The sequence below is a fragment of the Hyposmocoma kahamanoa genome, unplaced genomic scaffold (genome assembly GCF_003589595.1).
Source record: "Hyposmocoma kahamanoa isolate Upper Pololo Valley unplaced genomic scaffold, ASM358959v1 81, whole genome shotgun sequence".
In the NCBI taxonomy this organism is placed as follows: domain Eukaryota; kingdom Metazoa; phylum Arthropoda; class Insecta; order Lepidoptera; family Cosmopterigidae; genus Hyposmocoma; species Hyposmocoma kahamanoa.
The window spans coordinates 8,700,960-8,713,457 of record NW_020654080.1 but is presented as its reverse complement, the minus strand read 5'-3'; the positions used below and the strand labels follow the sequence as shown (position 1 = coordinate 8,713,457).

Here is a 12,498-nt window from a genome sequence, read left to right as displayed (position 1 = left end):
TACGGATTTTTCATCACATATTTTTGTTCCGTTTTTTTTTTCATTTGTCGCTTAAACTATAAACAGCCGCATGTCAAAAATTAACTTTACAGGACAACCTCCAAACTTTTCGACATCACGTTAAATTTGTTTTGTTTTTATATACCATGTATTTATACTCAAAAGATGCGCATTTTAAGGCTACATTAATTTGTAAACAAATTTGCGCTAATTTTTCATGAAAACCGTAAAACCACATAAGGCCCCTTAGCATATAAAATAATACGCAATATTGTGACAAATATATTAATAATATTAATAATAAGTCACACACTCATAGTTCCGCACTAGGAAAACCGTGAATCGCGGATGCCATGGACACATACGTAGACACAAGAGAAATAAATGTAGATCATATAAATATTTTTTTCGGACCGAGAATCGAACCCGGGGCCTCAGTGTAGTTACCACTTGGCCAATGAGGCTTGCTTATATTGAAATATTTAATAAAAATACCATTAATTATAGTTAAGAAGGTATTTATTTATTAACATTACTAAATTATAAAAGCTTCATGAGACTATCCAGTTTCAATCAGATATACTTCTAAACAGCAGAGAAATTGCTTACACGTTAAAGTTTTTCAATTAAGTACAACGTAAAACAAATATGGCATTTTTGTCTTACTCTTTTACACCCTTATTGCATATCTATCTTACAAATATGTAAAAGTTTATAGAATATGTATCATATGCATTGTACATACAAGTAACATAACAAAAATATACACACTTATCTATTGCACCAAAACATTAATTATGATTAAAAAATTCGGACTCTTCAGTAAACCCCATTTCTTTGTCTCTGAAATTTCAATCATTAGGTACATATGTTTTACTTGCCACCTCATCGCACAACACTGATTTAAACTCTTCTTCGTACGAAGTTTAAAAAATAAACACTTTTATTTATTCTTGCCAGTATTTATAGCATTTATGTTTGACGATTTCACCCATTTCGTTACTTATAGCCAGTGACTTTTAGTCAAAACAACAGTCATGCGTGAGTTTTTTTTGTAAACAATCTGCTCTTCCACTCGACAAATTGAAACTAAGATGTTGTTAGTCAGATTGTTTGTTATAGTAAACCATACAGTAAGTTTTTCGTTACTTGAAATTTCAAAAATCATTTCTCATGACACTCCTCTCTCCCGCCTTTTTTGTTCAGCTGTCGATTATTATTAATTTATATTCGTAATGTACGTACTTAAACTAAAAATTAATTCGTGTAAAAAACTGTAACTACAGAAACCTAGGGACTATCTTTAGCTACCGATCTACGGGTGCGCTTATTTTTTTTTTACTTTTTGCGCTACTTTGAATTTAGAGAGACCGATTATAGAACTTGTAGTTAATGTAAATGCAATGTAGGTTTTACAACGATGCCACAAAAACGTTTTGAGTTTCATAAATATTTGTTACTTTATTAAGCTGATGTCTCTATAGCCAATGCTCAACGAATAATTTATCTCATCGTCATATTTTTATTGAAACAATAAATTTTTAGTTTAAGTATTCCGCCCTCGGAACGAAAAAAGGCGCAACTATGCGTACTTTACACAGCAATTGTGCCTTTTTTCGATCCGAGGGCAGTATTATTGTAACGTGGTGAGCGGAGGGTAGATGATTTTTTTTTAATATATAATAGACACACGCTTGGCCACAATCTCACCTGATGTTAAGCGACGATGGGACAGACGATGAGACGCGTTTGCCTAAAAATGCCTATTCACTCTAGCCTTGATTGACACGCAGACTTCGTTCACAAGTCGACAAAAGGCAAAAATAAAAAGTTCATGCGACTAGGGACCCAACAATGTGTCTCACTGACGTGAAAGCACAAGGTTAAGTGCCGTAGCTAAGGTAGCAGTAAGTAAGGACAGGGACACGGAAAAATAATCGACACTTTTTGGTATAGAGTACTTTTGCCTCCGATATCGATACTTTTGTACTCGATATTTTTCAGGTATTAGTACTTTTTGATAAATAACGTATCCTTTCGAATAATTCCTACTTAAGACACCTCATATCATAACGCAAGCCACTTCGCAATTTTTCTTTTTAAATAGGAACCGTTATCACAAATTTCTTGGCTGCATATTGTATGCTACCATTTGCCTCTTCAAAAGAAGTTTATCCCTTTGTTTTCAAAACAGGCCATACAGTATCAAAAACGAGAAACAAAACGTCACTAAATAGATTTTTGTTTTTAAGTGATTGTACAAAGTGAGAAATTGCTTTCTCCGATGGCGCAGTCAAGGCCATCAGCGGCCAACTGCAAAATATCCTTCAAAAAAAAAAGTGAGAAATTGGAAATTTAAGTAACACAAATTATGTGAAATGACGATTGATTGAATTGATCAATTTATTGAATTAATCAAATTCTTTTACTGTTTGTTTCAATTCAAAATTGATTTGAAGAAGAAATTGATTGAAAGATTTATGATTCAATAAAAAAAGACAAATCATGTATTTTATTCTGCCTTTAAGTAGGGAAAATCAGCAGGACAAAAGTATCAATACCTCAAGGTGTCGATACATTTGTTACGATACTTTTATGAGTACGATACTTTTTATGCGATACTACTCATGAGTACAATATCGATACTTTGTCCTTATATAAGGACCGAACGTCTCAGTAACTTGAGAGCCTTTTATTCATTGAATTTCATTGACAATACAAAACATATGAGTCGACTTATACCATTAAAGTTAACAAAACGATGACGCGATTCAGAGTACAACTAACGTCATCTAGCGGTGGCACGACGGAACTAATTGCGTGTTAAAGTTATGGTTGTTATATTATTACATTTTGTGCTTCTATATTTGTTACTTGTTTAAGCTGATAGCTCTATAGCCAATGGTCAACAAATAAATAAATAATAAACATTTTTATTGAATTTTACTGGTACCACATTTGGTCCTATTCGCTGTAACTCTGTGCAAATAGGCTCATCTGTGTTCAAGTCGCTATGTGGGCTTGCTTGCACAAGTGATAGTGCCCTTCTCGTACACCTTTTTTTTTTTTTTTTTTAAGAGTCACTATAATGAAACTTATGTAGAAAAGAACGGGGATTTCGCCCTGTTTCTTCCGCAAATCTATTAAGAACATATTTTTTATATCATTAATTTGCATAAGCAGTGGCAAACGCAATCCGTCAATAGTACCGCCTGAATGTTTGCCGTTTTGAATATTATAATTAAAAAAAAAAAAATTTACAAAATCGATTTACAACTCGTCTTAAATCTAAATTGTTTTTCCGTTTTATTACAGGTATATCAGCATACTCACACTCTTGAAAACAATATCAACAGAAGAGCCAGAACTGGCGCCACCACCAGGTAACTCGATTCAAATTAGTGAATAGACTTACATTTATTTACCAAATTGAGTGTTGTGCAAGGTTGTTTTGTTAGCGCCCGATACTATATTTTGTTCTTAATTCGCAATAAAAAAGCTACCGTGACCGTTGCCATTACGATACGATCAAGATTAGTTAAAACAGCTGCTACTAATATAAAGGCGCGTCTTGGTGCTGTCTTTACATTGCTAAATTGTAATCAACTTAACGTGCAACTTAAACAATTACAGCTGACGGTGAAAATGTATCAATCGATGTAAGTACAACTTATTGTACACAATGAAAATTTTTTTCAGTTATAAGTTGATGAGGTCAGGGTTTTAATAGATTGTAGTTATTACTTTCTATTATATACTATATACACCAAAATTCGAAACGAATTATCCGTTATTTCAAAGACAGCCTCTATTTCACCTCAGTTTGTAAATAGACAATGTGGTTTATGCTGTATTTAAATTTCAATGTTAGTATCAAAGTCAAATTATAACGAAAACATCACTTTTTTTATTAAATTCCTGATTACTTTCAGTCACTAGGCGTTACGATCTAATGTTATTTTAAAATATATTATGCTATAATTAACTTTTTTTTGTAAATCTTTTTTTCTATCCCTTTTGAAGGCCATAACGATTAACGAGATCTTTGTTTATTTTACCCGTTGCGAAAACACTTTTAATCTTTTTTTATTTCTGATTTATTTAGAAGCCTTAAGTTTGAACCTTTTCAGGGCGAGAATAAATAGATATTATTTAGGTGTACATGCTACATCGTTGATCTCATCGTCACTTTCCATCAGGTGAGATAAAGGTCAAATGCGCACTTATTTTAAAAAACAAAGCTTATCTGTAATAAATAAAGTATGCAGTGTCTTGACACATGATACTTTATTTATTTCCAACCAGTCTGCAGTTGTAAGACTGGAATAATTCTCCGCTTTGCCTTACTACGGCTCATGTTCCGCATAGTATGAACCCTTCCAAAAAAGCAGAACGTACCAAAGTATATATATGCCTATGGTACAATAGTTTGGCAATGATATTCTTATTGATACGGTAGGTAAAAAAATATATTTCACGCAAGTAGGATAATGCAACTTAACTGAAAAGTATATTTTTGGTTAGTAGTTCTGACTGGAGCGTGGTCCTTTGAAGGAAGCACAGCGAATGGTCGGGGCGCTACTAATTCAGCAATTTGTTTGTTCCCACTTTGACAAATAGCGATAGATAAGAATTTCGTGTTAATGGAGTTGTTTATGTTTTAAAAATAGACACTGCTTTTTTCACGCCTTTGTGAGTAACGAACCTCATTTGTGAATTTTTTAGTATTGTTTACTTTTATTTAGCATTTTACTGGTGGGTATTATTTCTACGCATCAGTTTTTCTTTTTTCTTTTGTAGTATCAAATATTCCTTGTTTTTTAGAAATGTATTTTTTTTATTTGTATTTTTATTTTAACTCAATATATAAGTGCAATAATTACGTCAATTACTGTAACAATCTTTTTAAGTTTAAGACACTGTAGTAAACTTTAAATTTTATATTAATTTAAAACAAGCGTCAATGATATTTTTTATTTTGTTTCAGATGAATTCAACTTGCTAGGGGAGGCAAATTCAAAAAATTTAATCACTGTAGATGTTGACTATGTCATTGGAGAAAAAGAATTTGAAATAACTTTCAAAAGAGATGTTGCAATACCTGTGCACGAGCTAAAATTATATGATACAACTTTATCTAGTCCATTTTTGCTAAGAACCACATTTAAGTTAAGAGAAAAATTTTCTACAACGTGTATGTTTTCTGTAGTAGACAAAAGTACAACAGATTTTGAACTCTGTTTCACACCAATAGGGGATGATACGACTGACATAACAGTTAACAGCGATAAAATACCTGGTAAGAAGTTGAAAATATCGACTTTGGAGAATTTCACCTTATGGACGGAAATGTTAATACATTTTGAAGAAACTAAAGCCACGTTATACGTGAATTGTAAGGAATCGGGAAACGAAAACGGAGAAACTATTTATTATGAGGACGGATTAGTTTTCGAAGATATTCGGTTTACGGAAACCTCTGAGTTACATTTGAAACATTTTCAGGTAAGTTTAATTTTTCTTTTAACCACATGCCTATTACTGCACCTAGCTAAATTCAGTGCCGTGTTATTTCCACACTTCCCATTTCTTCCAACCAGATGTCGCTATAGTGAAGAAATTACTAATTAGTCTTACAGAAGTATAATTTCTTTTTATTTTTCGATATTTCGGAACGGTTACACCACAGTATAAACAAGAGCAAGTAGGGCAACTCCCGCCTGTTCGACGCGTCAATGCCTATACTTAGCTGGGGGCTTAGGGTTGACACATTATTTATTTAGTTGTACCGATAGGTTATAAAGATAACTTGAAACATTAAGGTGTTTATCATAGTTTTCTCGTCCTATTTTGAAATAACCTTTGTTAAATTCCGTACTTACGTATTGATAATTTTATACCCGGAGTGTGATTATGAAATAGAAATGAAAAAAACATAACTGGTTGATGAGTTTTCCATCTCAGTCACCCCGAACCATGGGACCTGTAAATGGCCCAAAACTTTGGTTTGTTTTGAAAAACCAAATACATACGCGATTTAGATCCGAAAACATAGTTCAATTTCCTATAGAAAAGAAATGTTGACTAATTCTGAATTTCATTGTACTAGTCCCTACCAGCTGTCCCATCTCAAATGTATTTTTTCTTTTACTCTACCCTACCACACCGTCACTGGTTAGGATAAGTGGAATTTCATTTCCACTTATAACCCGACCGTTTCTATTAATAAGTACAGTTTCGTGTAATTTTTTAAACACTGAGCGAATGATTCAATTTTGTAATTAATGGTGCGTGATAATTTATGCGCGTGATCGTCACCCATGCTATGCAACGCGAATGTGTCGCGAGTTTATGCTGATATGTGCGTCCGTACACGGCGCACAGCAGGCGTGCACACATAAAAGCCGCGCTGCTACGTTTGTATGGTGCTACACTATTGGTCACACGCTCCATAGAGGCTCGTGACAGTCAACCTGTGAATATATAAAAAGTGCGTATCTGCACCAAACCAAATTTCACAGGAGGGGGATTTAATGTTATCATTTTGTTATTTCAATGGCTACGACTATCATTTTTGCACAGTAAACATTAATTTATGTTGCCTACAGACTGATAACAATAGATTCACGTAAATCACGCTAATTTGGTTGCCACGACATTTACGCGGATTTGGTCAGGCAACTGAATTACCTAAATGGAGACTCGTAATCAAATGCTAGTTACGCGTAATTGCACTATCCCCGACGATATTATAATGGTCGTACGATAGTAAAAAACCTGTAACCAAAGGCAATAATTTTGTGACTAGCTACGAATATCTTAAAATATACATCAACTCTGACAAAATAGAAAGCTATTTAAAGCTTCTTAATTACACGGCAGCATATTTAAAATTGTTGTAACAAAGTTCGCAATCATTATATCCGAAATTAATTACAGAAAAGTTTGTTCAAGCGGTCGGTATCAAAAACAACGCAACGATAAACAATCAACATTATTCCATCCTCCCACGCAAGTAAAGATTTAAAAAAAAAGAATTTATCTCGACTATCATTATCGGATTACAATCAGGCCAGACGATAATCCTCGATCGTATATGTAAATGTAAAGACTTAAGTCCCTACAAAATTCTCGTCATTATTTACGCGCACCGTAAAAAAGTTATATCTTGGTAAGACATAAATATAGTCGCGAAATTAGCTGTCACTGTGCAGCTAAATTAGTGCGCAACGTGCACGCGTTTGGGAGGGGATTCCGCTAAACACGAGTAGATTAAATTTTACGGCACGAGCGAGCTTGTATTAATTTTCTAAAGCAACTTTGTTAACACAGATGCTTGGCATTGAAAAATGTTGTAACTTAAGACTTGAAACTTGAGATTTAACAGCATCAGGTTTTCAAATATTGGCATTGTCTTCGTTAGATTAAGAGGTCCCTAGTTCAATTCGCGGTACAACAAATTTATTAGAGAAAGAAATACTGCTAATTGGTTGTATTATCTCCTATCTAGCAAGAAATAAGCGGTAGCTGTCATAAGTCTTGTGTTATTTGCTTTGTTAAATAATACAAATGATTAAGAACGTCTATCTTACAAGGTAACACAATATTGCAGCCCACAAAGTGAATTCTTCTTGTGCATACACAGTTTTACGAGTACGTAAAGCGCTCTAGGAAAACAAAGATCCAATTTCCACGAAATCGTACACGCTTGAGTTGCACCACTTTGCTTCGCAGCAAGAACAACAGTATGAGGATTTTCGCGCTTCTACGTGTTACCTACCTTTTGTTTGTTCTTTTACATCTCTCTTGTACGTTTTGGTTTTATGCTATGAAAAGCTGCAGTTGGTTATTCAGAACGTTTTCTTAGACGCTTGTCGCTTTTTGTTGTAATTTGCCTTGTGTAGTTGCCTTCATTGTCTCTATTGTTTCTATCTTTAACGTTTCGTGTATACAATAATAATGTTTGATATTTTACACAAATTTGTAGATTTGTAAAGAAAACAGCGCATTTAGGAAAGCTATTGAGTAAAATAGATGTACGACGCTCAGTGTTTGGCTGGTGAACTTCAAGTTAAGTAAAAGCTATTTATTTTGCCATCATGGCACACAACTTAAAACGGAAACGCAGTTATGTCGGTAGTAATACCAACTTTAACACGTTCATTGCCGTGGTGGGTCAAAATGACCGGCATCTTATCTATCTATTGGGGCCGTCTGGGGTTAAAATGACCAGCACAGCGCGCTTAACTTTGTGATGCTCATTCACCCCGCAGGTGGCACTATAACATGTCCGGCGTGGCCCTGATGAACTGCTCTTGCCACTTGGTTTTTAGGATTTTTGATAGCATACAAATTTTCTAGACTAAGAGGAAAAACTACATATATTTCGAATCAAATAAATTTACTTTAATTTCAAATTTGTTTAAAAAATTACAAACTAAGCAATAAAAAGGTGAATGTGAAAAGTCAATCTCAAATGAAAGACGTACGTCAGTTTTATGTAAACATCGATCGAACATTATGTGTACACACTCTGCCCGGCATTGTGACCGGCGCGGCCTGAACATAATACTTATTGCGTATAGGCCGCGCCGGGTTAAAATGCCCGGCACTAAATATAATCCCAAACTAGAGCCAAATAATAAGATATCGCGAAAAAAATTATATACTGTAGAATAAAACGTATTTTGCTTGCGATGGTTTATTGCTCGATCCCGTGTACAATAGAAAATAAGAGCATACAAAAAGATTCCGCGCTTATTTATAACATTTCTTCCCGCCAAAACCGCTAAATTCCGCGTGAGGAATGGTTTTAGGCGGTATTGGCTATGACCAACAATAATACTAAAATGTAACAACAGATGACAGATTACAAGCAAAGGATATTGTTGCGATGTAGTCTATGGTATTAAGAAATAATAATTAGCATAGCAACACCGATGCCTCTGTCAAGTAAATTATCATCTGCAATTCAAATTACTCAACAATAACAACAACTAATTGATTGAATTTATATAAGGTGTTTACAAATTCTATTTAACAGTTAACAAAAGTGATACATTTCAATTGCCATTTCTTCGAATATGATACAACGTACAGTGTAATGTGCAGAATACGACCTGATCATGATTGCAACAATACGTGTACAAATGAGACCAGAAACAGTCATATAACCCAATGTCATATTTTGAACATTTTTGAAAATTCTAGTCGGCAACGAACGTGTTAATAATTTGTGTTGGGGCCGCCAACAACAGAAATCAAGTCTGAACATCGTTTCGGTGCGACAAATTTAATTATAATAATGTGCCAGACAACAACACCGATTGCCTAGTCTCAAACTAGGGATTTCCTTGTACTGTATAGAAAAATTCATTTCCCAAATTGGTCATACCGGGAATCAAACCCGGGACCTCCGCATCCTGCGCCCACAATGTAAACCGTTAAGCTACCTAAGTCGTCAACAAAATTATTTATACTGTTAATTAACGTAACTTGTAGTATATTTTAATATAACAAATTATTTGACATTCGAGTACCTACTATAATTCACTTCTATCAATTTCTAATAACTTAGGGGCTTCCGGGCACAGGTATTATATGCTTAAAAGGAGACTCCAGCCACTAGAAACTAGACTAAACTGTGCTACAAAAATAAAGGATTATTATTATTATAATTATGAAATAGGTCACATCTAGCTACATTATATAACTCTAGAGTATTTTATTTCTTTTATAATAAATGAAAAGTTAAATATTCTGTTTGTCAGTAGTTACTAGTTGAGTATTGCAAAAATATTAACCGTTGGCGAACTATTTTCAACAGTACATTGTTTCCACTTACCCCGTTAATAGGTCGTCTTGCAAGCTTGAAATGAAGGAAGTAGTTCGAGCTTTTGAAAAATTAAACCAATTTTATAACGATTTTAACCAAGCTCCATGGATCATTCAAAGGCAAATTCGTATTATAGTATGAATCTTTTAAACTAACGTCGTCACAAAATGCTTTATAAAAATCATAATGGAAATGAAAATATTTTTCCGAATGTAAATAGCGTATATTTGTTTTCCAAACAAGGCAACGTTTCAGGCCCTTTACAGATCCTATGGCCGCGGCTGGCTGAGATGGTAGCTATTGGTCATCAACCAGTATGTGTCTAATATTAATGTAAATCTGTCCCAAAACAGTAATGTAAATTAAGAATGCAAGGTTTTTATTAAGAATTTAAGGTATAGAATGCCAGAACCGTAATCGTGTAAACTTAAGTATACTTAGGTGCTTTGAATTCAAATTCCAAGCCTGTGCGCAAATATTAATGGAATTTACATTCTTCTTTAGAGATAATTGCATTTGAAATCCACTTCTATTTAAATTGGTATTTGAAAAGTCTGACTATGACTGTGGCGTGATTATGGGATCTGTAAAGAACCCCGAAACCTTACCGTTTCGGGTTCTTCACGTAAACGTTTTAAAACTATTTAAAAAAAACGTATAAATAAATATACACGATTTAGACCCGAAAAAATAGTTTCATTTGAAATTCATAAAATCAGTAGTAGCAGAGCTTCTTGTGAAAGAGTTCGTCCAGGGAAGTACTACCACCTTACCTATTTCTGCCACCAAGTAGTGATTTCAGCATTACTGCGTTCCGGTTTTGAAGGGTTAGGGTGCTGGTGAAATTACGGGCACATGGAACTTGTCAACTTATGTCTCAGGGTGACAGGTGCAGTGGCAGTACCCCTCAGATCATTGCAATTTAAAGCCCTGAGTGGCACTGCAACTGCTATGGACGGGCTTCCAGCTTACCATCAGGCGCATGACTTGTTCGTCCCGTCAATTGATATTATAAAAAAATATATAATGACAGCATTATTTTTGGATAAAGGATCATTTAAAACTCGGTTCATTTATTGTCTACAAATCCATACGCAATAATATATAATATTTAAATATCAAAAATGTCTAGGGCTTGATCCACGTTTTTACCCATTACCGAAATTTTGAAAATGTCTGTGTGTACGTGTGTGTGTGGGTGTGTGTGTATTTATGAAATACACGATTTTTTTAGGGTTGTATATATTTTTCGACATGCATGTTTTCCGTCATCGTTAGAGAGAAGTACCTATTGGCTACTAAATATCCACAGATATACGTAATATTGCATAATAAAGCCATAGAAGTACATAGACGTAACCATAGGGAATCGAAACGTCGACTAATTAAGAACGATTCGCTATCCCACATGGATACCACCGCGCTAACATATAAGTAACAAATTATTTACTGTATAATGATACGGTACATGTATGTATTTATATTTTTTCATAAAGGGTCGCCCCCAAGGGCATTTGCTTGTAACAAGCATTTCACTACGAACATAGACAATACACTAAAAGTATATAGGAGTCATGGGCTATGACGAACATCTATACTAGCATTGTAAATGCGAAAGGAATCTCTCTACTCTGTCTGTTAGGTTTTCACGCTTAAACTGCTTAACCAATTTAATTGAAATTTAATGGTATAGAGATAAATGGAACCAAGAAGACGGACAGGCTAGTTTTTGTCAGAAAAATAAAACTTAAAAGGATTGAAATAGGCGATGAAAGTTTGTGTGGAGAACCAATAAAACTATGACAATTAGTGTACTATAGTAGGTTACTCGTAGTACTTATTCTACTCAAGCAAAGTTGCAAGCACCAGCTAGTACGTAATAAATAAATTAAATTATATGAAAAATGTTATTCTTCAATGCAGTTGTGAATATCTACAGTCTTTTGTTTTGTGACTTTGTTTTTAATATCAGTGCATCCTATCCTAGAAAATTTTCTTTGACTGTTGTTGTTCTTTGTTAGGACCATAGACGTAGGAAAACCCTATATCTATGGTTAAGACTGAAGTTGCCAGATTTTTGTTGTTTTTTACACTGAAACTATACTGGATAAAGTAACAAATTTATTTATATATCAAATTTAACCTATTTTTTGTGCTCTACAAATTTATTAATGTGTCTGTATAGCTTGCTTGTTAACCAATAAGTATGGTGTCATACCTAACCTTTGTAACCTAATGTATAGTCGTTAATCACGTGTAATAGATTCAGTTATTGTTATTTCAAGGCAACACACTTGATGCACATAAGGCACTAGGCACTAGACGCTACGCACGTCTCTGTACCTAATTTTCTGTATTGCAATAAAGGTTTTTTAACCAACTTCGTTTTGTTATACGTTCGGCTGTATGAATGTTTTCAGATTTCTCCGTCAATTGGGTGCCTCTCGACCGCCCGTGGTGGTCCCATTGTCACCAAGTCAGAATCTGATGATCCATGGAAGTCGAGAAAAATCCTCAAATTTTATAGACATGTACACTGACATACAGATTTCTCCATGAATTGTGGACCGATTTTGAAAATTATTTTTTTGTTTGAAAGACGATGCTGTTCCCAGTTCGTTTCGGCTAATACAAATTAAAAAATATTTTCCGTAAATAAAAGT

General features: G+C 34.2%; 1 protein-coding gene across 4 annotated transcripts in view; it reads left to right on the top strand.

The window, feature by feature from the left end:
• The window catches only part of LOC113234187 (collagen alpha-2(XI) chain-like), a 170,022-nt gene that overhangs the window by 75,082 nt on the left and 82,442 nt on the right, over positions 1 to 12,498 (top strand). For all 4 annotated transcript variants that reach the window (XM_026469481.1, XM_026469484.1, XM_026469483.1 and 1 more), the window contains exons 2-3: positions 3,316 to 3,383; positions 4,988 to 5,505. In XM_026469481.1, coding sequence (XP_026325266.1) covers positions 3,316 to 3,383; positions 4,988 to 5,505 — 586 coding nt within the window. The remainder of the gene's footprint in view (positions 1 to 3,315; positions 3,384 to 4,987; positions 5,506 to 12,498) is intronic.